The sequence below is a fragment of the Coloeus monedula genome, assembly GCF_965178545.1.
Source record: "Coloeus monedula genome assembly, chromosome: 5".
Taxonomy (NCBI): domain Eukaryota; kingdom Metazoa; phylum Chordata; class Aves; order Passeriformes; family Corvidae; genus Coloeus; species Coloeus monedula.
The window spans coordinates 19,392,061-19,420,001 of record NC_138785.1 but is presented as its reverse complement, the minus strand read 5'-3'; the positions used below and the strand labels follow the sequence as shown (position 1 = coordinate 19,420,001).

General features: G+C 43.2%; 1 protein-coding gene across 17 annotated transcripts in view; it reads right to left on the bottom strand.

Annotated features, from left to right (window-relative positions):
* ADGRL3 (adhesion G protein-coupled receptor L3) overlaps window positions 1-27,941 on the bottom strand; it is a gene marked incomplete at both ends in the record, with an annotated part of 305,662 nt that overhangs the window by 106,838 nt on the left and 170,883 nt on the right. For 9 of the 17 annotated variants that reach the window (XM_082281584.1, XM_082281583.1, XM_082281582.1 and 6 more), the window contains one exon: window positions 24,463-24,543. In XM_082281584.1, coding sequence (XP_082137710.1) covers window positions 24,463-24,543 — 81 coding nt within the window. Of the gene's footprint in view, window positions 1-24,460; window positions 24,544-27,941 lie in introns of all 17 variants that reach the window. The other 8 variants (XM_082281579.1, XM_082281571.1, XM_082281570.1 and 5 more) reach the window with 1 other exon arrangement.

Sequence of the window (27,941 nt, the reverse complement as noted above, 5' to 3'; positions counted from 1 at the left end):
TAATAGCAAAGTGCATCCTGTACTGAAGACTCAAGAGCATCTCCAAGAGCAGCCTATAGACAATGCTGCCTACCAGGGCACCCTGACCTGACACTTATTTGCCACAGATGGCTTTCATCCACTGGCAGCTGCTGGTTTATGCAAGGATAGGGATGTTTGGCTCCAAGAGGAGGTACTATCCACTGTCATTTACCACCTCTGAGGGAAAAGGAGAAATAAGTAGAAATAAGGAGAACAGTCAGCTCTAGATCCAGCCAGCTTTTTAAAAAAAGCAGGCAGTCACTGGATTTCAAATCTCACTAAGCAACATAGGCTGAGTATGTTCTAATAGAATTGAAGTGTGTGCAAAGAAAACCAAATAAAACACATAAGGAAGGGACTGAATCTAAAAGCAGATATTAGATTTCTTTTCTCTCTTGCACGCAAAGCAAATATTGTTCAAGGATGTTTAACAATCTGTTTGCCAGCTGAAGCGTGCAGGACTCCACAAGCAACAAAACAGAATATTATCTGTCCGTTTCTGTCAAGCTGAGGCAAGTCCACACTGTGCTGTCTGCCTAAATGAAAAACAAAACCATGACAGAACTGACTCAGGCCAGCCTGACAGTATGCTGGATGAGATGGGACATAGATGAAGAAAAAGCAAAAGCAGATGCAAAGGGTGTAAAAGGAGAAAAAAGCCAAATGCAGGGAGCAACCTGACTTAAAAATTCCTTCCCCCTACAATTAACTGTTGGGCCTTTCTAGGTTGCCTTTTCCTTTTTGATAGTATCTAAATCTTAAAACCCAGCCTGTCTGGATGAAAGCAGTACAAATTAAGTCAGTGTTACTGAAAATTTTTCCTTTGGAGACAACTTCTTTGCAGTAATCCTCCAAGTGGTGAAGGCAGTGTTATATTTCCTTCATCAGCCAACAGAAACATTGCACTGGTGAGGCCAAGCCTTTGCAGGTGATAGGATCCCTGCTGGAAATTCAGCCTAAGAAAATTCAGAAAACCCCCGATCTCCCTCTTATCCAGATTTCTCTCCCCGCACATCCAATAAAATCTCATTCATGTGGAACCTATATTACAGCTCTCTGGGCACAGGGCTGGCTCACCTCCACTAAAAGGGATCTTAAATCTCTATTTTTAGCATTTTTCCTCACCCTGGGTCAGTTCCGAAACTAACCCCTGCCTGTCTCACTTGTCATTGCCTACAAACCACTTCTATATCTGCCCCTTGGGTAATGAGCTCTCCTTCCAGTTTTATTTCTCCATTGTTTTCCATTTGCTTTCCTTTCCCAGAAAAGCCTCTACCACAAACACATCCCGACATGGAGCTTTCCTCAGCCTCATGCCCGCTTCTCAGTTTTCTCTGTTCCCTTAACTCCAAAATGAAGGATTTTCTCAAGGCTAATTTCGGGTATCTCCTTGACTTGACATCTGACACCACCCCACTGACCCCCCTCAAAGTCCAGTGGGCACAACTTGCAGTGTGGGGTGGCATCTTTCTGGCTGATGTGCTACATCCCAGTGGTAATATTTGCTCAATTACCACTTCCTCCACCTTTGGAAAACCATAACCAGCGGGGAAGTATTAGAGTCTGATTGCAGGGTAGAAACTTCATTAACTTTCCCACACCCAGAACTGCCAGATGAAGTACCTGTGTTTGTGTGGATATGTTTGTACATGCTCTTCTTCCTCCTCCACAGAACAAATTACAACTAGAGTTAGCTGCATCTGATCAAACAGCACATGAAAAAGGATGTGATAGTAGATTTGCACTCAAAACACCTATCTCATTATAACTGGCATTCTTTTAAAGTGTTTTTTTTTTTAATTGACCAAAATTGAAGCAAAATTGATACCCATAAAAACATGTGATTTGACCTTCTACAAGTTATTTGTGCTCAATCAGAACTGCAGGCAAAGACCTGGTTTTTTACAATGATAAGTATACTAGAAGAAAAAGAAGTGTATTATGAGACACTCTGTTCTCTAATGACCCAATCTGAAGTCAAGGGCATCCTTCATAGGCCAGAAACAATTTATTGAACAAAACTTTCTAATTAATTGCTGACAATGTAACAGCTGTGTCAGCAAAATGTTCCACACTGCCTGTCTCTCCTTGCCTCTCTGCCATGCAGCAAGATGGGAGCACAACAAAGCCCTGTTTAAACCTTCCTTGTTGCAGGGCATCCTCAGTTTTCTCAGTGAAATATGTGTTCAGTCCCCACTGTCCTTGGTGGCTGAGGTTAGCCCATCTGCAGCAGGCACGCAGCTGGCACGTGGCAATGGCATGAATGATGACAGGTAATGATTTTGCAAACACAACCCATCACTTGGGCAGCCAGTCAGAGACACAGGTAAGGATTTGTCTTATTGCATTCATGCACAGAAGCTTTAGGATGCAGGAGGAGCTGCTGGATACTTATTCTAGGCCTACAGTGTCAGAGGGAGCATGAGGTGTTGGGGAAGAAAACGTCACCACACACCTGACAATATCACAGCATCCTCCAAGAGCTCTCAGGTAAAGAAAGGCTCATTTTATTACCAGGCTTGTAGGCCAAGGATGGAAAGAGCTATGGAGAGCTGGAAAAGTATTTCACCTTTAAAAAGTAGGACAGCTATCCAAATGGTGTCCTGAGAACATCAGTAAGATGAGCCAGAGATGTGCCAAGGGAGAGAAAGTCAAGTGCGTTCTCCCTGCTCCATGGGTCAGTGAAGGAGCTTGTGAAGCAGGCACCAGCTTAAGTGCTTTTGTTGTTTGCAGTTAGTCCCTTTGAAATGTTACAGTCCTAACCAAATAAAGAAAATTGCTTGGGCTCTGAATACTTAGGAAACCACTGTCCCACTGGGAACAAAATGGCAGGGGGGATGCAAGGGGAAAGGGCTGTGCTCAGTACAGACTGAGTCCTGTGCAGCCTGTGACATTACGAGTGGGTCAGGCAGGACTTTGCAGACTTCCCTTTCTCTTAATTTTTTGCACTTCTTTATTCTTCCCATAGGAAAAAACAATGCAAACACAGTAGGTAAGACATTTAGGTCAAGACTTTCATAAACAGGATCCCAATGTTAGTCTCTGAACAAGTGACCTGATTTTTAAAAACACTAGGAAAGCAGTACCTCCCACTGCCTTAAACAAACACTGGCCTTTGGAGTATCAGGTTAAGGGTCTCAGCCTTACTTTCAAATCAAGTTTCATCTTCTCATATCACAGGCTCCGTACTGACTCAAGAGTCCAATCTAATGAAGCTGCACATGGGAGATCAGAACTAAGATGAGCCCTAAAAAAACAAGGCTCCCAACTCACTCAAGCCAGCTGGGAAATCCTGAGTGCACCTTAGCAAGCAGTGACTGCTGTATTTACGTCACACCTCAAATACCTGTAATTTCCAGTAAACCACAAACATCCTCTTTGTGCATCTGTAGGAATGCTCAATTTTACAAGGTGCTTTTCCTAATCTGTCTGAAGGTTCTCCTCTTGGTGGCAGAGGGAGCCCAACGGATGGTTTAGCCCATCAAATTTTAAATAGCTCAAGATGGCTTAAATCCCTCCCATGGCTTGCTACCTCTGTATATGTCTCTTTGCATTTGCTGGGCAGAATTAGAAGCAGGGATAGCCTTTACTATGGTCAGGTTAGATTAGTGCTCCGGGTTGGAACAGTGTCTCAGGGCTAAGGAACATCTGCTTCAGGTTTGCTTTAAAACACCCAAAGAGAGCCTGTGCTGCTCTATTTCTCCCCACTCTCTGAGAGAGAGCCCTGCACCAGCCTACGTGTCCCTTCTGCCTCCCACGTCACTGTTCGAGTTCCAAATCGACTGCCTTTGGTGCTCAGAAAAAAAAAAAATTCTCCTTTCTTATCAGCTTTTTAACAAGTTTCACTGCTGGAAATAGAATTTCTATCCATGCATTTCTGAATATAGAGGATGTACTCTATAAATCTTAAAAAATACTATGTGAAATGGAGCATTGATGGGTTTTGCATCTGAACTGAGATTGACACGCTGAAGCATTTGGCTTTTCCTTTTTAAAATAAAAACTGTATTACTTATTACCAACAATACAATACACAACTTAGGAACATGGACTACCACATACTAAACTTGTTAACCTGGTAGTGGAGAGCATGGCAGTACATAGTCCCCAATTCAGTACAGCTTTTATATCTAGACTTACACTTAAGAGACAGGCATAGATTTAACTCATTTCACAGCCAGAGACCCAAACTTCCAAACTCTCATTCACTCATAAACTCCCCAGGAGATGAAAAAAAGCCAGATGAGCACCAAAAGATGCGGCAGGACTAACAGAGGGATCCAGCGTCTCTCCCAAGCAGTGCTTACCTAACAACAGAGATTTGTCAGCCCCAGGCCACATTACAGGGGACAAGAGCATGTGAAATGCATTCAGCTATACACTAGAGAACAAATGAAATAGTATGTTAGGGATCAAATGCTGCAATAGCACAAGACCGATCCTGGTCTATCTCTGTGCCCATCAGCTCAGCCCCAACAATGGCTGAATCTGACTTAATCTTTCACACAAATGCCACCAAACACTGTTTCAATTGAAAAAGGCTTAAGGTGAGATTTACTTTCTTCCATACAAGTTCCTGCCACAACCACTGTCAAGACACTTGCATGCATTAAAACATGACAGATACTAAATCATGATGTGTTATATTTCTTTTCAAATGCAACTAAATAATTTCCCTGAAAAAGACTTGCATTCTAAGCTTTAATTCAGCTCCTGTTTGTCTAAAACAGGCATCTTGTTCCTCTGTGGTTTCAATGTGTTGTAGTTGCTGAGGTTTTCCTAGTAATAATACAACAGACAAGTTGATATTTTTATATACTTACAAAAAATGGATCAAGCTTTCTCAAACCTTGCTAGTGCTTGTCCCCTCCTTGCATCAGGAGCACATTCTGGTGACAGAAAGCTAAGCAGAGCTGAAAGTACAGTGCTACAAAGAGCAATAGGAAGGAAATATGTAACAGAAATAAATTAGTCTCTTTATGAACAAGGACCCTGTTTCTGAATGTCCTCAAGAGGAAGGAAAATCTGCAATGAAAACATAAGTTTTATAAAACATAGCTAATTTGCTAAATTGCCTCAGAACAGACTGGTATTTTTTTTTCTGAAAATTTCCATGGCGACACCAATGTTCCTCACAAAAAGCACTCCAAAGGCCAATAATATAATATCTGCTGCTTTTACACCTCACTGAGACACCTGGCAGACAGCACTTCATGACCTATGCTTGTCTTCCAGGTGCTGGAAGTGATGATCCAACTTTTTGGCTGTTTGATGAGAAGAGAGCGTGTCCAGTTCTTGCTATTTCCAGTTTTGTGATTTTTCTTTCAGCTGCCAACAAATTTTCAAACATATGATATGCCACAGATCTTGTGGTTTGGACTTCCTCCAGCACTGCACTAACATCTGCCAAATTCCTGTTAAATCCAACACTGGTTGATGAGCACTTTCCAATGGTGTGAAACTTAATGCAAGTAACTAGTGGAAGCTTGGGAGCAATTAAATTTTAATCAGAGGTAAGTTCAGTTTTCAGCATTGTGAGTTATCTCCAGTGTCTAAATAGCTAACATCTATAATAACCCTCTTCTCCTCTTGCGATCAGCAGCACGGAGCCACAGACAGGGAGAGAATTAACAGCTTAAGAAGTGCCCTCCCCAAGAAAGCCACTCGGCGTATTAATAACCTATAGCAGTCTTTCTCCCTGACATACCATCTGCATCCCAAATTACTCAGATGTGTTTTCCAGGCAGGTCCAAGCACCTGCCCCTCTCCTGGATGCCTCTTCTCAGCCTCCTGCCCAAGATGGCCTCTCATGCCAGGCTCTGTTAGCAGGGCTAATGCTGCCTTTTGAAATTCCAGACAGCTTCCTTTCACCCTTCTTCCAGCACACACCAGGTCCTTGACTGTGAGCTGGCTTTTGCCTGGGTTTCTTGGCCTCTTCTTCCAGCTGTGCCTGGAGCAATGGGACACCCCCAACACTGCTCCAAATACCTTTTCCCTGTGGGCTGTGAATTTACAGACCTCCTGCCAAAGTCTGCCTAATCCACAGCCTTCCCCATCCTTGTAAACACACAGGACAGCATGATGGTTTCTCATAAAATAAATCAAGCCTTTCTACCTCTTGGTAAGTGACACATGCAAGTTACAGTCCTTTTACTATGCTGCTACAGTGGGCTCAAAGCTTTCCCACTGCTCTTCCAAGTTCAAAAATCCCCTGTTGCCAACCTAGAGCTACTTCTTTATGCGCTCCAGCAGGACCAACATAGCAAGCAGAGCTCAGCACCTCCCAGGCTGTTCTTAATGGAAAACGTAAGCCCCAAAACAGATGTTGGTGGCTGAGGTCTGGGAAGCATTCAGAGAAGTAGAAGGATCCCTGCAAAAGCCTCTCTTTGGTATGAAATCTTTGTTCGAAGGTGGCCAAGCCATCAGAGCCAAGCTTCAGGCAAGCACAAAACGCAGCAGGAGGCTCCCTGGCCTCAGAAGGCTCCATAGAAAGCAGAAGAGATAACAGAAGCTGGTGATTTTCTTTTTTATTTCTTTGTAAGTGAAAATATCCTAAACACCCTCAGCATGTGCAGCCTGAGGAAGTTAGATGAACAGCTGCCTGGAACTGAGCACTAATTCATCCATTTTGCTCTCTGTTAATGAATACAGACAATGGAAAATCAGTAGATGCAAAAACCCCACAATTTTTATGGATTTACAGACTGATTTTCTGTACCTCATCTAGACATTTTTATGCCTGTGCAAAGTGATGGCACAGTTGGTGTAAAGTACTACCAAATTATCATAGGGATATTTTTACCCTCCATTTCCACTGGTACGGCAAATGGCTACAGGTGTCAAAGGCAAAAGAAAATGCACGCCTTTTAGCAGAGAAAAGGAATATTCAGCAGAACAAAATATTAAATGAATTTGCTGTCTCCAGTTCAGATATGGATGGATATGTACTATTTCATCTACAGCAAACCGTATTTACTTCTCCACCTCTGCCTCAAATTTTTCACATTTAAAGGGGTGTGTGACCACCAGGACCTATTTAGAGAAAGGCAGGAGGAGCATCAGTCCCAGCTGCAATCCTGTGTTGTAGAGCCTCTTTCACGTTTTTCACCTGGTAAGACATGCACCCTGCTGTGCATTTCTCTTCCTACATTACAGCCTGCAGCTCAAATCCAGCTGGATTAGTGACGAACTGCACTGGGCTCAAGGGGGGATTGAGCACAGAGTGAACAAACCATGTTCTGACTTGCACAGCCTCTCCTGGATTCCAGTTATAAATTTTTTAACCAAAAAACACTGTGTAGGGTAAGAGAAACATCTTTATAAAGTGTGTGTGCAGCTATGAAACAATCTTCTTTTTTCAGTTAACAGCAAATTTTGAGGCCATGGTTATTATGACGAGACAAATATTCCCAAGTGCAAATGCAAAATCCCTTTGAAGCTCAATATATACACCAAATCCCAAGTACTGCTAGGAGGAGGAAAGGGGAAATGTCATTTCCCACCAAGCCAGTGAGCATAATGCAGCCCAGCACAAAGCCATTACAGTATGCACACTTGAATAAACTATCCCTCTTCAAAAATACACACAGAAACTCTTTGCACTGGTTCGCAGACTTTTAAAGCAAGAAGGCATCGGGAATCATCTTCTCTGACCTCTGTAGGAACCAACTGGTAATGTTTCAGCCCCTGTGCCAAAAACTCAGGCTCTGGGGCTTGCATCACTGTCAGATCAGTCTAACTGCTGAATCTGCCTGCTGAGGAAGCAGCGACTCTCAGCCAAAAATTGGCTTGCCACCCTTTATCTTCGATGTGGGCACTCAGTGCACTGAGTTACTACACACCTACGCCAGCTAAACCTCAGCATTATTAAGCTGAGCCCAACAGACCCACTATCGATCTTATTCCGTGTCGTTTCTGCATGCACACACACAAAATCCACAGACAAACAAGCAGCCCCACAAAAACTGTAGGTCAAGAACAAACAGACAAAATCCTCCCTTTAAAAAGAAGAGAAAATCCCACCACTCTTCCAGGTGAAGTTAGCTATTCGATATCTAGAATGCAGTGAATACCACAGTCTCCAAAAACCATGGCAACCTGAAAATGTGAGCAACACCTTTTTTTTTTCCTTTTTCTTTCCTCTTTTTTTTTTTTTTTTTTTAAATAGTTCTTCACACCGCTGAAATTCCTGCTTTGTTTTTTAAGATAACAGTGTGGTGCCTTGGAGGCTCCAACCTGGAACGTGGCTGCTGGATGAGCCATTAATAATTTCAGGGCTTTGGGAGATTTTGCACCATGTTTCTTTGGTTAATTTCACTCAGCTGCATTTAATCAAAGACTGCAGCTATCCCTCACACACAGCCAGTATATCCATCTGTGTGCATTCACCTTTGGAAGTTTTTTCTATCTGAGAAATAGTCACATCCAGCACTATGAGGTGTTTGGACAGAACTCCTCCCCCCCCTCCCCCAGCGCTATATAAGTTTCTTTTCCCAGTAATTTCTTTTACCTTTGTCCACTTAAAGGTGAAATACCATCAAACAAAAGCCAAGCAACAACCTGCATTAGGGCAAGAGCCAAGAGAGAGTAGCAATTTACAGCTCTCTGCCTGAAGCAAGGGTAGAGATTACTGCCATTTAAACCCACTTCCACCTTGCAATTTCCACCATTTCCTGCTACTTTGCAGCCTGGTGTATTACAAACCAAGACACCAGAGCTGAGGTCTGACTTGAAGAGAAGCCCATCTCATTCTGCTTGGGAATTACATCATATTTCAAGGCAACGTACATCTTGCTGAGGACAAAATTAAGTCCAATAAAACCAATTTCCGCTCTGACATTATTTAAACATGGCCACAATCAAATAGAGTAGAAAGCCAAATGAAAAACCCAAACACTAAAGTGATTTCATAGATGAAGGCTGAAAAACTCCACCGATTTGAACCCCTCCTGCTAAAGACGGATGTCCTGCAGTATATTATGGTCTGTGCACTGCAAAATTCTGTGACTTTTTAGCTACACTCGTCATTTTAAGTGGATCATGTACTCTACACTCCCTTCTGCAACAGCTTAAATCCCACCATGCAATTATCTTTTCCTGTAATACCACACTTTTCAGAATAGCAGCACACCAGCATTGTGAATACACCCCAACAAAAGAAATTTAAGGACAAAAGAAGCATTGAGGGATGCAGCCTCAATAACTACACTGTGGTTCATTCTTGCTTGCGGCTGTTGCTGTAACTGTGTGAAGTACCTTTGCCTTTTGAATAGTGCTGCATGAAAAACTCTCAGTTATCCAGTCAGTAATAGCAGTTTCTTTAAAGATTTCTGATAAACTGCATTGGTCTTTAACTGGACGCAGAGAGAAAAAAAAAATCTTACTATCTTTGGACCTAGTAAAAGTTGCCTATGTATTTGTTTCTTTATTCTTCACCTATGTACCTACCCACAGAAGTCCTGCCCCATCCCCTGAGGTGGCAACACAGTGGCAGAAGAAATTTTTGCTAAATCCTTGCTGATCTGACAGTGACTTGCAGTCCCTGACTCCAAACCCTCTAATCTCGCATGATGATAAAACCACCCCCTTTGCTACTCATCCCGGCAGCCCTGACAGAGCTTAAGGAAACAAAGCTCGCCAGCAGATGCATCCATGTCATTTAAATACAGGGATGTAGGTACAACAAACCTCTAAACAGCAAATTAAATGTTAGGATGTGCTTCCTCCTCCCTGCCAGCCGGGCAAGGCAGTGCATGGGGAAGCAGCAGCTGCACTACCACCCTGAGGACGCAAAGAGCAGAGCCAAGGCTGCATCTCAGCCCTGCCTGCAGATTGCAGGGAGTGTGTCCAACCCTATTCTCTTTTTTGTTTTTTCCCTTCTATTTCTCCCTCTCTCCCTTTTTGGGGGGTGTGTGAACAAATGATAGCTCTGTGAAAATGAGGGAACAAAGGGAAGGTCAAAGAAGCAGGTAGCTAGATCATTATGTATCCCAGCTGGGACAAGAGTTTAAGCCTCTGGAGCTTACTTGCCAAGTTATTTTAGAGTTATGCCAAGAGAGCTGTGCCCTCTGAAGCTTTCTGGCATAGGAAGTGTCGTGAGGCAAAGCAATGAGGTTTCCAGTGCTGCAGGAGGGATGTCAGGCTGCAGGAGCCATCAACTACACAGGCATCTAGTTAATTCAAGTGCAATTATGGTCAATAAAAGTTGCTCGTTACTTACATTTCTTTGGCGTCCAAGTTCAGGAGATACAGGTTTATGTACTGAGGGGCTTGTGGGGGGGTGTGTGTGAGGACTTCGGGGCAGAAACTGATTTTGCTAGAGATCCAAATAATAACTTGGTGTCTGAGGCACTCACAGAGCACTCTCTCCCAGATGCTGCACTACTCCAGGGACAGTCAGTGCCTCTGGGATGAGGCTGTATATGGACAATATGCTGGAGATTAGGCTGGAAGTGTGGATCAGGAAAACACCCTAGAAGTATCACCACATCCCCAATGGGATCTGGCTTGAGAAAAACCCCAGGACTGTAAGCGGAGCTTGGGTTCTTCACTAGGAGCCCCTTCTGCTCTGCTTTTTCTTCCTCTGTGTTTGGAAATGCTCAAAGACACAATTTCGGTGGATGGGAGAACCTACCTTGCTCAGCATGCACCTCTGTCCCTCCATCCTCACTGCTCATATACCATGCTCTGCATTTTCCCAGCTCCTCTTGCACAACTGAATGCAATCTGTACTAATTAAGCTGTTCACACAGCCCTTTGTTTTTGCTTTTCCACCCACATTTTTCTCCTTTTCCTCTTCTATTATTTTTTTTAAGGCTTGTAGCATTGAGCCACCTACAAATGGGGGGTAAAATGCTCTGTGCTAAGATGTTTTCCCTCCTTCCCATGCCAGTGTTCTCTTAAAACCCAAACCCACACCTCTGGGAGCATGTTTTCTGAATCTAATTAGTAATTGTCTGCACAAAGAGAACAGAAGGAAGATGTTAATTTCACTAGCTACTGATTGCAGAAGTCAATACTCCTTGAGCCATTTGTGCCATTTGTCATCTTAACAATTCTTCTGGAAAAAAAAATGTCAAAAAGTGCAAAATGTTTTACCCACATGTGCACGTTATCAACAATTGTGCCTAGAGAGCACAACAGACAAAAAGTATTTTAAAGTATAACCCCATTTCTTTTCTGCATAAAAAGGACAGGACCTGTATTTCTACCATTAGCTGCTGATTTTGGAAATATTTGTACATTAATTACACTGTGCCAGCAATAATTGACCAGCTCTACAATTGCCTTTTCTCTTTTCCCTCAAACCTAGAGCTTTTACAGAACCAAGAAGACCATTTCCCATTACTCAGAACAGTACATGAAATAAACAGTCACAAGGTTAGAGGTTGCCACAGTTAAAAAATCACTTTCTACAGAAACTGGGTATATGTGTGAGGGCATGAAATCACTAATCACACAACCAGCACAAAGAAACGTAAAAATAAAATCTGGTCCCCCAACAGCAAGCAATGGCTCCTGGGTCATGCCCAGCTTTCCCCACTGTTTGGAAGGAGCAGCCCTTTATTAAAACCATGCCACAGGAAGGTGAAGGACTGTGTGGGCACAGCAATACCTGGAGATGGGGCTGGCCACATTGCTCCTAATGGGACTATCCAAGTAAAAGGGGTCCTGCTTTAACTACTGAGGCATTCTGTCATTCCTTTAGGAATCACAGGCTTTATCCCTCTAAAAAGTGTTGTAGCTCTTGCTCTTGTGTTCATTTCCATTTGCCTGGGCAAGCATGGCAAGCAAGAGAGACAGACTGACAGCCCTGTGGTGGGCTGGTCCCTACTTCCATCACTGTTATCTGCTCACCAGCATTTCAGCTCAGCAGCAAAATTTAGAATCGCTCCCTGAGTTTCTTGCAATATAAATACTTTTATATGATTAATGTGTGCTCTGCATGTTCTACAAACACTACAGAAAAAAACAGAGACTTCAGGTATTCCAAGCATTGTGATGCCAGCAAGCAGGTGAGCCCATCCTGAGTAATGAGGACACACTGTGACTGTGTGCGCAGAAACTCACTGCTCCATGAGAACTCAAGAAGATGGCATCAGACCTCATTAAATGCTTGGCATCTTAATTTTTCAGTGATTTCAATGGACAGGTAAGGATCAAAAAGAAACCAGTGGCCACTACAGATAAGTCAGGTAAGAGTTTAAGGGTCTGCCTCAGCACAAAGGGCTCTAATTAAGTGCATTAAGTGAGCAGACAGGACAGGACAGCCCTGGTGCTGCAGCAGAAACTTCAGCTCCCTCCAGGAACCATTTCACTGGAAGCAGAAAACAGAGGAGAATTGACACAGAAGCCCTGCATCCGAAAGCAGGGCCTCGAGATTTCGCTGCGAGCAAAAAAAATCTCGTCCCACTAAATGAGGCTCAACAGCTGCCACTCTCCTGTGTCCAGCCTTTGTTCGCTCCAGTAATGAACACCTTTGTACAAATAGCTGTAGATTAGAAAAGGAATTAACCTCCAAATAAAGGAGAAGCTTAATTAAGCATTGCACTAAAAGAAAACAGAAGGGAAGTACAGGTTAAAAAAAAAAAAAGACAAGACAGCTGCGCAGACTTAATTCCATTTTTTCCTCTTGTAGGTCATTTTACTCAATGTAATTTCCTTTCTATATTTGCACGAATTTGTTGCTGAGGCACTGCCCATTAACAGAAGGGTTCTTCCTGCTTTCCATTCACTTGTACATTTTTCAATGCTTTGCACTACAACCCCTCCATCAAAAAAAAAAAAAAAATTAAAAAAGCAAAACAGATTTAAATTAGACTTTGGGAGTATGCCATTTCATATACTTCTCCCCAGAGAGCTTCAGCTAATTAAACAAATGATTGCAAAATACTCACAATGTCAACCCTGTCAGCTTATATGCAAAATATCTACACCAAGCTGTGGTTATTTAACCAAACACAATGCAAGGAGCACTATCCTTTGAAGATAAGCACAAACCTTAGGCCGTAAGGGGACACTTTTTAAAACCATGGGTGGATTATGGGGAGACCATGGACTTTGAATATCCCAGCCCATGGCCTTGGGAGCCAGCAGGCACAGCCACACCAATCTGAAGGGACAGGAGCTGAACATCTGGGTGGCCAGGATGAGGAGACTTCAACATATTCCAAAAATGGATGAGCACACTGAGCTGCTCTTGACATTTAGGCTGAGCTCTATATTACTGCTGAGAGGACAGGGTAGGAGTGGTTAATGATGATGAAGGAAATATCTGGATTTTCGCTGTTAAATTGCTGCAGCTCAGAGCAAAAGCTGGAAAGAAGCAAGCAGGTAGAAACAGGTGCCTGGGGTAGAAAACCAGGAATATAAATGTTATGTGATTAGTCTGTGCATAGTTGCTGGAGGCAGTGAAAGTCTCAATTGTCTAAAGCTAAAGGATTTTAAATTTCTCTATACATCACATAGAAACCATCTTAAAATCCCCCCCCCATTTTTTCCATCCCACCCTTTCCACCTCATCTTGCCTTCCTCTACACTCTAAGCCATGCAGCTTGCCCAACAAGCTCTCTGTGCTCATCCCCTCTGCCCAGACCCTACTGCCTGTTTCTACCCTCTGCTACTCTTTATTCATCCCATTTTCTTCTTTACAACACACACCTCCAGTATGAAGCATGCACTGACTCTCAGGACTGTTCGCTCCTTTCCCTCTTACTCCTCCATCCTGCTCTCGTCTCACACTGCATTTAATTTGCCCAAGCAGGAGACACTTCCCAGGCCAGGCACCTTAGCTTCTAGAAGGATTTCATGATCAAGTGCATGCAACAAGGTCTAACATAAATTATTACAGCCTTAACTAGGAAAAGGTAATATTAACTTTCTTAAAGCCTTGCTAAAGGTCACAAGAACCCACTGTAAAGGCTTGAGCAAAACAGACAGTGAGGAGGGAAGGCAGAGGATAAGGGAGGAAAAGTTGCTGTGCTCATCGCAGCAGGGTCAGAGGCTGAAGCTGATACTAAAAAGCACTAACAGGGTTAGGATGCTGTCATGCCTCCAGTGGGTTTCCCAGCCCTACTTGAGGACCGCTGCTTGCTGTAGCTCTGGCAAACAGGACTGATCTGAGATGGGTGGACCTGCTTGCTCAGCACCTCTTGATTTAGGAGATGAGATTAGGAGGGGATAAGCCTCACCCCACCTGATCCAAGTGCAAACCCAGCTCTGTTGCACTGAATGTTTGAAAGTGTGAGACAGTAGTACAAGGCAAATAATACCTGTTCTCGGGTGCCATGACCACGATAACCCTGAGGACTCTCCTGAGGGCATTGTCCTGGCTGAATCAGAGAGGTGCAAGGCACAGCAGAATTGAGGCGAACTCCTACCCATCCAGTCCTCCTCCTCTGTGGTTCCTTCATGCCTTGGCAGCAGTATTAATGAGAAAACAGTTTTGAAAGGGGAAACTCAGTTCAGAACGTTCCTTTAGGAGAAATGCCAAGATCCTTCCTTGTTTATTTTACTTGTTGTGTAAATATTTTCATAATGCTTATCAATACAGTCTGTAGAGTGTGTTTTTTAGAATAACCAGCATGGACATTGGTATCTTGATCATGACTCTGGCCTTTTCTCTGACTCCATACACTGGAGCTAATGCATCATTTGCCATTTTACTTTGTGTATGGTGCTGGCCACACTGCAGGCTCTTAGTGAATCAAGCTAAATGAATGAGAAAGGACTGAAATCACACAATAGACACCAGCACTGGAAATGGTCAGGAAATAGGAATTAAGGATGAATGCTCTGTTTACATGATCCAAACACATTAAGGCATGAGGAAGCTGTGAAATTCTTCACTGTACGTGTTTGGTAAAAGCATTCAGCTTGCTTCTGCCAGATTCCCTCTTAGCAGTACTGGTTCCAGATTCCAACTGCTGGGCAATTTTAAAGTTCAGTGAACAAATTGTTTCAATTGTTTGGTTTTCTCCCATTTTCTGTGTGAATTATTCTCAAATTCAAGCTTAGTTTTTGCTTCTAAATGTGAGCAATAATCTGAGGAGGCTCTAATCAAAATGGTGCATTAACTTCTCCCCCCACCCCCAACTCCTTCAATGTACATAACCCAGCCTGCATAGTTATGATCACAAAATATTAACATAATGTACTCTTCCTTAGCAACGGCTATAGTGTCAGGGGAACGCAGCCCATAATAATACAGCTTGATCTAGAAGCACAATAAAATATAAATAAGCTTGTTACACTTCAGTGGCACACAGGATTCCACTGTGAAGGGCCTTCATGAATTTAGAAACCTCATCTTCTTTTTACTCTCCAACACAGATTATTTAGAAGATGATTTATGGGCACAGATTCCCTTTTATTTCTGAAAATGAAATGTAATTGTTTACTCAGTAACAGTGTTATTTTGCTGCACATCTACTGCTAAATTTGTGGGCATAATACAGTCACACACACATCCACGTGTGGAAAGCAGTGCTCATAATGAGATGAACGTGAAACCAGGACTTTGAGAAAATCTAAAGGGGAGACTGCCATGAGAGCATCCATAGTCATTTTCTAATGAAGAAAGCCCAAGCAATTTTCCCAAAAAAAAAAAAACCAACAAAACCAGCTGCAGTGAATTACTACTATTTAGCATGTTTAATCTTTCCCTGTACCTACCTGCAAAAAACCCAGCGGGCAAAGTCGTCTTCTTGCCTCAACTCCAGCTGTTTTTCTCCATCCCTGAAAGCTCCTTGGCCAACAGCCCCACAGCTGCTGCACCCTCATGCATGCTGGACCTCTAACCCTTATAATTACAGCTAATCAACCTTGGTATCTGTTCTTACAGGCAGTAAGATCTTTCAAATACTGCTTCTTGTGAGTTTTCAAGGAGAACACACTACATCAAGCCGATCTGAAGGCAGTAACAAACCATTTGGAGCTAGAGGATAGCAGCCCTTCTCTTCTGAGCAAACACTGCAGTTTTCAAGCCAAATTTACTTGGCTGAAAGTCATAAAACATGAGGCCTCTTATAAGGGAGCCAAGTTACAATCTTAGCATGGTGTTCCATAATCAGTAAATCAGTATTTAGTATGCATCTATTAAGGCTGGGATTTCCAAAAGCACTTTTTAAGAGTGAGGTACGCAATTCACAGGTATACCTTTCCCTCTGAATGGATTACATCACATCACTAGCATTCCCTGTAACAAACAAGACACAAAGAAAAGAATCAAAATTCAACAATCCACTTTGAGGAAATTCAGGGGCCAAAACAGGCTCTAAACCCAGACACTTTATAAAGCATCAGATCACTGTCTCTGGTGGAAATCTCTCATTCCCAACAATATCTGATTCATCCAAAGAAGATTCCAAGAGCCAAACACTGTAAAAAAACCTGCTTACCTACAGAAAATTCCACTGCACAGCTGAAGAGCCATCAAATAAACACAAAACTCTTCGACTCAGTGCTGTCAAGAGTAGTATGTATGAGTCTAACATGATTTGCTTGCATGGGAAATCATCTGCCTGCCTTTCTACAGCACTGCTGACGAACTTCTCTATGAGAACATGGCAAACTATATTTCTACATTTTACTGGAAGACAAACAAACTACACCACTGGATGGCCCCGCTCTTTAGAAGTGGCTGTTCCTAACTTGAACCAGAACATTTTTTACATTTTTTACATTTCTTTTGTAAGGGTGATTTGCTTTCTCTAAATACATCATACACATAGTGAAAAGTAACAGCAACAGAAAATCACAGAATCATGGAATAGTTTGGGTTTGAAGGGACCTTAAAGGACCATCTGGTTCCAACCACCCTGCCATGGGCAGGGACACCTTCCACTAGACCAGGTTGCTCAGAGCCCCATCCAATGAGACCTCAAACAGTTCCAGGGATGGGGCAGCCACAGCTTCTCTGGGCAACCTGTGCCTGTGCCTCACCACACTCACAAGTAAAGAATTTGTTTCTAATATCTCTTACAGCTTAAAGCCATTTTCCCTTGTCCTATTGCAACAAGCCCTGCTAAACTGTTTGTGCCCATCTTTCTTGCACCTGAAGGTGCTGGAAGGTGCTAGAAGGTCTCCTGGGGGCCTTCTCTTCTCCATGCTGAATAACACAAACTCTCAGCCTACCTTTACAGGAGAGGTGCTTCAGATCCCTGATCATTATACATTATAACACTATTACATATTATAACATTAATAATAAAAATGCAGAAAAGGATGCTACTCCAACCTGGTCCTTTGAATTTGTACCTATTTGTGAATATATACAAGCCTTCCACTGAACAACTGGGATTCTATGTCCCACTCCAACACCCCCATACATTTCCAGAGGAATTCTCTGGAAAAACAGGGTTTTCATATCCTCCATCTTTCCAGGTGACGATGACACGCTTCAGTTATGTCATGGAGTCCTTGTCTAGACAGGCCTCACGTGACACAGTGCGAGAGAAGGCACAACACACAGCAAAGGATGCCAGCAGCATGGCTGCAGTGGCAAATCCTGGCTTTCCAGGGTTGCTAAACTCCTTGTGGCAGGGGGCTCCCCGAGGAAGCGCTACCTCACATCGTGTGCCTTTTTAACATCTCTGGATGCGTAAAATGAAGGCTGGTTATGCCTCTCAATCAAAGCACTGCAGACCAATCCTAGTCTCTTTCACACAAGCATATGGCTTAGGAAATCAGTGAACCTGAAATTTGATCTCTCATATGATTTATTTGCCATCTTCTCCCATTACACAAACATAAATACAACAGGCATTTTTCTGCAGCCCTGAAAGGATTCAGAATTAATACCAGGTGACAAAATGGACCATGTACCAGGAGGGGAACAGTTACAGTAAAAGCTCCTTCCCATTAATGGGGCCATTCATTCATATGCCCACTATTCCACAGGGGAGCTGGACATAAATTATGTATTTGACATCTAGTTATAGACAATTATATCTGACATAATGAAGTTATAATGGAAGGAGTTTGCACATTGTTTGGTTATTAAGTACCCATTTCTTGTCCCTGCACCAGGTGCCATGGTGATAGGCCATACAAATCATCCAGAAGAAATGCCAAAATGGGCTCCCTTACTGATAAAGCACCACACATGTTTATTAATTTAACAGCTTGTCTTATGTCTCCCCCATCTGCTCATTTAAAACAGTTATTTGCCCTATAAATATTTCAGGAAGAGAAGTGTAGCCAAAAATTAGTCTGGCAGAAAAGGGAAAAAAAAGTTTGAGAAAGGGTCTCATGCTGCATGCAGCACTACACTCTTTTTTCCACATTGAACTGGTTCAACAGCTTTTTTCCAAGCTGGTAATAGGACATTCACTTTAGATTAGTGATGCTTGAGGGTGCACTGCCATAGCTGACTCTACTCTCCAGCTGTTGCCACTGTCAGGTGGCTGGAAACTTCCACCACTGATGGCGAGTGGCAAAACTCAGTGCAGCGGAAACCAAAAGCCACTGTCAAAAGAATCTCCTGAGTGCATGTCCATGTCCATTTTGAGCTTATCAGGTCATACAGTGGCTTCAAAAGGCCTACAAAGAGTAACATTTCAAGGCATCTTTAAATCACAGTTCATGCTGATCTCCATAGCAAAACTCCTTTACTAGGAGCAAAGCTGGTGAAAAAAAAAGCTTCTTAAAAAGTGCCCTTTCAAAATTTTTTTTCAGATGACTAAGAATAATGGAAAAGGTGTTAAATATCACTCAGACTGTTCTTCGCCCCTTCCCCAAAATCCTTTTCAAGTATTTTCAAGTGTAAATACTTTGAACAGTTTCCACCAGCACACAGGAGTCAGCACTCCTCCTTGAGATACTTTGTTCGCTCCAGCTTTCTGCTAGAGCAAACGCTGTTATCTTATAAATAAACAGCAATGCCCCGAGGTGCTCCTCTGCAGTGAAAACACACATTCCGGAGAAATAAGAGCAACAATTCAGCACCACAGTGAAAACCAAAACGGTGAACGGCGTGCAATTAACCCTTTCTGACTGTGGAGAGCTACAGGAGGCAAGGTGGGACCTCACTGATGGCAACAAGCAAACAGCAGGACTACAGGCTGGCCGCTCTGTTGTTGCTCTGGTTGTGATACTTGTTAGCACCACCCATGAAACCTAACGAGGAAGTAATAAACATGCACAGCCCATGTTCAAAGCAGCTGCCTGCCTTAGGAACAGCAGTGTAGAAGGTGGACATTTCAGTACAGACATGAGCCACAATGAAAGATTTTCAGAGAGCTCTGCATAAAACTGAGAAAAGCGTTATTATATCAGAGCTCATCCATCCCTCCACCATCTTCAGGACCTAACCAAACAAGCCCCATTCCTGGCAATGCATTTCTGCATCTGCATCTACCACTCCACCCAAAACCCACCCCATTGCAATGCTAGGCTGTTTGAAGACTCATATCCAGCCTGGAATGAGGCTGCCTATCACAAGAAAAAAAAAAAAAAAATCGAACTCAAACGAAAAGCAAACAAACAGCAAAGCAACACAACAAACAAATCTGTGTAGACAGATTCAGGAAGAGACTTCCAAACAAGGCAGCTGCAAATTCACAGTACACGTGAGGCTTGCAGTCATTGCAAAACCTTTCCGCTGATGGTGCAGGTGTGGTGACAGTCACCTTCCACCCAACTGGTGCAACACCAGTTACCTGCATGCCTCTCACACACTGCTTTCCTAAAAGCCACACGGGATAACAGAATGGTGCTGGCTTTCTGCAACGAACACTCACACCCCAGGATGGAGTGAGGGAGATCCTCTAGCGGGCTCAGGGCAGCCACAAAGGGGAAGCCGTGAGAAATGTCATCCTTGAAAAAAAGGCTTAGCAAAACCAAAGTACATGGCCAAGAAAGAGCAGGACACAACACAGTATCCCAGAATTGTGTAAGGGAAAAGGAAAGAAGGGTCCTGAGCACAGGGGTCACCAAACAGCATCCACTGCATGATCCTTTCTTGGCTTACAGGCATCAAATTAGCCTCTCCCCTGGATTCGTCTACCTGAATGACATCTGGAAAATAATACTGCCTTAAGAAGCTGGAAACATATAGCTAACTTAGAAGCAGCAGGATGAGTAAAAGCAGGACCTCTGAGAGCAGCAGAGGGACACTGTAAAGGACTCCTGAGCTGAGAGAATGCCTTCCCTGGTGGGGGCAATTCCAGCAGAAAATGGAAAAGCCTGGAAACAGGAGGTGCCTGGCCCCCGCTGGCTCCCAGCAGGGACTCCTGAACGCACCTCTCTCAGTGCTGGAGCTGGGGAGGGAGAGGCAGGCAAGCTGGTGTCTGAGGGCCGGATGAGCATGGGATACATGACCCCGTGTGTCAGCTTGAATTAAGGCAAGGAGTGCTACTGGGTGGCCTCGCTGCCCAGCCCTCCCCTTTCCCTGGACCTGGGAAGGAGGACTGGGGCTGTGCAATAAACCCAGCTGTCAGATCCTCCTACATCATCTGCGAAGCCATCGACCCTCTCTGGGACCTTTGGGAGGGAAAAAAATAAATAAGACCCAGAATTCATACTAACAAAAAGCCTACTCTATTTTTGGATATAAGACTTCACCGTGCATTCAGGAAAGGTTCTCCCTCAGATATTGCAAATGCAAAGTGGAGAAAAATGGCAGAATGGATCCAGGTTTTGAGCAAAGAAAGCACAAAGGGACATCTTCCACTAGGATGGAAAAGAAAGGTGCAAACCCAGCAAAACCTCTGTCTCACTGACGTGCTGTCTAAGCACTAAGGCCAGATTCTGTGTTTATGGAATATGAACCTGATAACTGGGGTTTACAGGAAAACCTCCCAGAGTGCCTTAACACAGTGCCAAAACAACCTCCCTGGCTAGAGAAATCTGCACAGAAGGATAAGAACTTCCTGTGCCTCCTTTATTTCCTATTTATTTCTAGAACTGGGGACCAGTACAGAGTTTTGCTTATCAGCTAATGTTTAGGAAATGTACTGACTTCAAGCATATCAATCTCCAAGATAACTACTCTCTGAACTTCAACTTAGAAGGAAACCTTTACAAAACATCAGCTCAACAGGGGAGGAGACTTTCTCAGGCTGCCTATCTTGAAATGCCAGGCATACATTTCAAGATTAGTATGATTCCACATATACACTAAAATCTGCTTCTATTCAGCTTTATAAATAGCTTTAGTGCACATATTCAGTGAGTTTAATTCACTTCTTTACTGTGTTTTAGTACCTGGCAGAATTTGAGTATAAACATTTAATTTCTTGCTATATATGATAATTCCATAAAACCCCTTTCTAAACCAGAGTATCAGTGTCACTCTCATCTATGAAACTTCTTGCTATTGTCAGTAACCCGTGATCCATTTTTAATCACAGGTTTAATCTTCAGTCTATGTTATCACAACCTAAGTTCTCAGATATCCCTGGAATTCTTCTGTACAAAGAAAATGTAAACACTTGCATAAAAATCATGTAGTCACATCCAGACTGTTGGACTGAAAGGAGGTGTAAAAATAGTGGTTAACAGTGCTTCTTAGATGGAGCTAATTTTACAACAGCCTCAAATTAAAAAGGGGGTGGGGAGTAAGAAGCATCTTGATGAAAAATGCTGATTCAAGACTTCATTTCTATTCAGTGATGTACAGTGTCATTACTGGGTGGCTGCACAGAGCAGTGGCTCAGAGTAATTACCCTGTAATGCACAGTGACACTAATGTACTAGTAAACTACTGCAGTTTATACTCCATTCACCACCAGCGTCAGGACTCTGAAAGGCAGGTAAAAATCTCCTGCATGCATAAACAATGTGTGTAAGTGTCACCAGTGATAAAATTTTTAAAAAGGAGAAGGAAGAGGCAGTTACAAATAAATCTGTCAGCTGAGAATTGCAACTGCATAGACCCACAGGAGCACTAAAGCTGTATCTTTTTTTCGATGATACAGGAAGGAAAGATGTTCCTATTAAAGCATCTACCCAGGCTCTATTTCCATTTATTACAATTAAAACTGTATGGTGGCTGCTTCTTTTTGCCACTCTGAGCGCGAGGTTGGCCTGCACCTGGCATTCAGCTTAGTGCAAGGAGCAGCATGGAGGGGGAATGAAGAGCATCAAAGGAGTAGCCAAAAGCATTAGTGGTTTATGCTGACTGTCATAATGCTGCTCTGGTTTTAGAGATCCAGCTACAGGAAATGTGGAGGAACGCAAGCTTAAGGATAGGTGGTTTTGACTCCTTTGTTTGAAACAGCTCTTGTGGTTATGGGATGAAGCTTGGAACATAAACCAAGCATGTCCAAAGGTGTCAGAAAAAGCAGGCAAACAAAAAGGAATCATAAGCCTAAAATACTTAGGGGGAAAAAAAAATATTATTACATAATCTCATGGATTTTGGATGCTGAGACTAGAAATGAGGCAACAGAGTTACACATCCCACATCCCAGGGCCAGAGGAAAGCCTTGCTCTTCCCCCAGGAGACAGTACCAATTATTACGTTTTTAACAGCCCCTAGTCACCAGCCAATAGATTGATGCCTGGCTTCCTCCCTGGCCCTCTCCTGTTAAGTTACACAAGAGTATTCAAGTCCTTTTACCAGCACACAGCAGCAGTAATATCAGTCCTTCCACCAGGAGCAGCTCCTTCTTTAAGATCTCTCAGCTAGGGGGGTGGAGGCCCTGGTGAAAGGTGTCAATGTAGTAGTTTATGTTGGATAAACTCTATTTTACCCTCTCTGCAAGCACTGCAACTGTTCTGCCTGACCCACTTCGCCCTGCTCCTGGTGGCACTGCCATTTATCTTGCCGAGGTAGCTCTGCCCTCATGAACAGCAGATCACTGAAGAGTTTTGTTAGTCTTTAGCTCTTTCAGCTTGGAGAAAGCAAGACACAGGTTCTCTCTCTCTCTGCTGCTCTTCCAGCATCCTTCAGTCTTCTATAGTCTGTTCAGATGCCAAGGCAAGGATTTACATTGACCTATTCTAAGTAAGCTCTGATTCATCACCTCAGTGACAGACTAGAGAAAGAAGGTCCTGCAAGTCATAACTGTCTCTGCCTCACTAGAGTGCTCTGCTATAAAAGCAAGGTAGTAAATTTTACCACAGAACTGGAGGTTTTCAAATGACATAGGAGAAGCTGATGATCTCAAATGCACACGTCAAATGCCAGGGTAGTTCACTTAAAGCTGAACGGAGGTTGGGGACTGCCAGGAGATTGTACACAATCAGCCTGGCTCATGGCAAGACCAGATTTGGAGAGAGGACTGTGCATCTGGCATCCTCACACCACCCAGCACATGGTTCCTTGCATATTTCAATTAAGAGGAGCTAGAGAAACATGTGCAGACACAAAACACAGACCAACAGCCTTACAGTGTTGTGGTAGAATGGTGACAATCACCATACAAGTCAATTTGGTCCCCTTTCTGCCACTGTAGCACCCTTTGAAGAGCAGGAAAAAGGGAAAAAATTCCCAAACCTAAGGTACAGAGTATCTCCATCCGATCACACTTTGGCTGTCCTTTTCCTCCCCTTCTCTTCTTCCACAACATTCCCTGAGTTTGATGTTCATATAAACTTGCAGAGTTGACCAAGAAATCCCTTCATATTCCTGTATGATTTTAGCTTTGCTATTATTTATTCCAAGAAGAACAAGCTGCTAACTTTGATATCATCCCTGAATATTGACCAGCCTAACCAAAAGGAGCAAAGGGAGGTGTAAGAAGTCTGCAGCACTACATAGGCTTTCTCTGGGGACAAGCTCATTTCCCCAGGCCACAGGGGCAAACACTGGGGGCTTAGCACAGCACAGCACAGCCTGGGAATGATCCTCCAAATGGGGCAGAGAAATCAAGGCCTCACATTCACATTGCTTTATTTGCACCATTCAAGACAGGCACCTGTCTTAGCAAGGCCATTCTGGACTTACTCTGTACATATTGGTTACTAGCACCACTCCCAAGGGCAATCAGCCCACCTAAAATTTGAGTCATCCTCTATAATCAACATCTCCTCACCAAGTCTTAGGAAAAAAAACCTCAAGCAACAGCAATGAGGACTGAATCCAGGCTTGAACTACTGTACAATCCGTTCTGTATACTTCACTCACCTGAGGGGGAGCTGAAATCTGCCTTTTTGCATTGTGCCATCAGCTCCCTGTGCCCTTGCACTGCCATCAGGAAGGAAAGGTGCAAGACAGATGGCAGGACCTAAGGTGTACCTGTCCCTGCAGGAGTAAACTAGTGAGGAGAGCAAACCAGCCTGTGAAGTTATGGTATGTTCCAAGGTATGTAATGGGACACGTGGGACACGGTCATCTCACATACGCCTCTCTTGCAGGAACTAATTTGCTCCCCAGAGTGTCCTCAGATGGAGGGTGACAACTTGGCCATGGAGGCTCTGTGAACAAGTGAGCAATGTCCACCCATGCCTGTGGCTGGTTTGGAATGCAAGTGAATGGAGACTGTCTCACTGACTCACCCTTGGATGGCGGTCTCTCCACATCCGAATCGAGGTGGATCGGTGGGGCAATGTAGGAAACCTGCCCATGGTGAGCCTGCCCTGTGGACAAATAAGTGGTTTAGTTCTGCTGTTTCCTACAGAGATCTATCAGGGCTATAGTCAAAACCACAGCATTTTTATGGCACTGGATTAAAAACAGGTTTGCAAGGATTTTGTTCTGTGTGTTTTTCACACAAGTGAACTTCCATTTTGTGGGGACATCTGGTGAAAAGCTGAAACCACTCCCATCTCTCACTTTTTCCTTGCAGACACAGGTACTCTGCTGAACTTTAGTTACACCTGCTTTACAACTACTATGTACACCTTGCACCATGTTCTCTTGAAACCTGTTCTCTATATATATGCTATGGAAGAGAACCCGATTTCACACAAGCCATTCAATCTGTTAACCTCACTTTAAGAGGGAAGCAAGCATTCCTATGTCACAGCAATTTTTGAAGCAAGCATGGTATGAAGCACAATCCCACCTGTTTGTCCCACTCGCAGGAGACACAGATATCATTTTTCAGAGCTCAGCATTGCTTTCACATAGGTGGAAGTTTTTTGGTTCCCAACACCACCATGCAGCTTCTCAGTTGCTAAAGACTCAATCCTTCTCCAGCAATCTGGAGGTAAGTATATTGAGAAACTTCTATTTATAATAAAAACATTTTTTTATAATTCATCTATTTACTGTGCCAATTTACAGGGTTGTTAATCTCTTCTTCTAAACATGGAAAGTTAATGACACATAGATTATGATAACAGTTAGAGTAACCTTCCCATTTCAAGTAATATTCGTTCTGCAATAAAAGCAGTTGATTCCTCTTAAGAGACACATTCCAAATAATTAATACAGCTCCCTGTTGACACTTGCTGTTGTTGCTCCAAGCAATTTCCAAGCTAGCGTCACAGGCAGCGGAGCAGTGGTACAGTCTTCAGGCTTCTTTGTAATGACATCCAGGAATACCACAAGCACAGTATGCTAGTGCACATAACATGCTGAAAACATCTCTTCAGGGAGGTAAAATATTAATGGGAAAAGGGAGAAAAAAAAAAAGAAAGAAAGAAGTGTGTCTGAATGTGCAGGTTATATTTACTGCTTTACACTGAGGGTGACTCAGATAATTTGCATTATTAGCCATTACAACAACTGGACGTAATTCAGGTTTAAAATCTACCAACACATCATAAATTCTGTATTTGCTTTTAAGTGCTTTAACATGGGATATCTACTTCAGGCAAACCCATAGCAAATAACAAGTTACTGTGCTTTCCTCTTCTCGTTTACATGTTAAAAACCCATTTGATGTCATTAGTGAGCAAAAGTCATCATTTAATAGCTGCTTGGTTCTGCAGCAGGAACAAGGAGACAGTCTGCTCTCACTCTGAGCTGCTTGATGTACGGGATGATCAGTGCCCTTATAACCACAGAACAGACTCCCCATTTGCTGCATCAAAGATACTACTGAAATGTAAAATAGCTGAGCTTGGCAGGAAACTCTGGAAATCACCTAGCCCAGCTCAAGGGCAGAAAGAGCCCGTGGCAAGTGTCCAATCTGATTTCCAGTATCTCCAAGGATGGAGACTCCACAGTCTCTCTCTAGGCAATCTGTACCAGTGCTTTGCCACCCTCACAGGAAAAAAAAATAGAACAGCTTTTCCACTATCTGCCTGTAAGAAGAGCCTGGCTCCATCTTCTTTATTCCCTGTCATCATGTACTTATACATATCAATAAGATCCCTTCGACAATCTGGTCCAGGCTGGATACTTGCAGCTCTTCAGCCCATCCCCACAAAGAGATGCTTCCCTTTATCATCATTATGGCCCTTTACAGGACTTGCTCTGGGCACACTGCTGATACATGGTTTTTGATTTTTTTGTTGGCTGGTTGGTTGGGTTTTTTTTTAAATCACCTGGTCTTCCTGAGAGCAAACCAAAAGAGAATAATTCTGCAGACTTAAAGGGCTAGGCTGGAGTAAAGAAGATACATCCACATTATATGAAAGGCTAAAAAACATCTATGAGTTTGTTTAGACATTCATTACAACTCAGTAATAACTATGGAAGCTTATTACTGCTTTATTAAGGCTTTTACTTTATATGGAGAAAGCAGTAGCATCAAATGCTCTCTAGTGATAAATGAAACAAGTTGCAGAAAGCTTTTATCTATTTGCTGCTGATGCAAAACATAGTACTTGCAAAAGAAAATCAAATTTCTGTTATTACTACTACATACTACTACTAAAAAACCCCATACTTCTGTTAGACTGCACACTTCTCACAATGATAATGAATCAAAATTTGGGTTTTAATATTCCTTCTCCAAAAAAAAGCAATGCAAACAATTGTTGTGATTAATTTTCTGGGTATCAGTGCCAGCTCGCTTGTTCTTCAGACTCATCAGTGTGTTCAGACTGGAGAAACTATTACTTTATAAATCTTGTTAATCAAGAGAATTACATTTTTGCTTTGGTTTTACTATTACTGCCAGTGGTAACCTTTGAGAGAGTTGAGGGAAGGAGGCAAGCAGAGGTGTCTGAAGCAAGGCCTGGCAATGGGACTGGTACACAAGCACACGGTCTTCTTGGCTTTAATGGCATTACAAATGTTGCCACTGACTCCATTAAAAACCAAAATTCTACCCAGTGGACCTATGAAAGGTTTTGAGACTGGTATCACTGGTACAAGCTCAAGTTGATCTCAAAGACTGACAGAACCAGCTTTCCCAAGTGAGGCCGACTCCCACTCCCTTTTGAGTGAGTTTTGCAGTTTCAGATGCTTGCTGCAAGCCCCAGCCCTAGGAATGAAGGACTCCTATCTCCCTGTCTTCAGTTCCAGCTGCTGCAGAAAAGTACTTGTAAAGATGGATGTGAGAGCTTTAAAACAAAAAATAGAAGGCAGAAACACTCCACACCTGTCTCTCCAATCCTTCAGCTGTTTTCTCTGCACATTGAGCCTGAGCTGACAGTGGTGCAGGAAAAAGAAAGGAGACTTCTGACAAAATACCAAAGGTCAAGATGTCTCTGTTGCTGATGGGAAGTTGAGCACACCTCATATCGGAACAGCTTGCATGGCCTTCTCCTGACCCCACCCTGCATATACCCATCTGCTGTTTCTGCAGCCAGCTCCCAGGTAAAAAAGTAAACAGCAGTCAAACGTAATCATCAAAGTAGTGTTTGATGAAGTTGCCAATTTTGTATCTACTAGCTCATATTGTGTTCCATTTCCCTTCTCCCTCTTGCTGGAGAGGCCTGTGCCCACGGTTGGTTCCCTGTGAGTGGCACAGGCAGGGCAGGGGCAGCAGCAGGCAACAAGGGCTAATGCTGGAAGACAACTGTGGATCATCCCTGACCTGCTTGTCTTGCACCATAACACAGGGATGCAGGTCTGGCCAATGCTGCCTAAATATCAACACCATCTCAGGTGAGACAGGGCAAACAGCACGTGTGGCGCC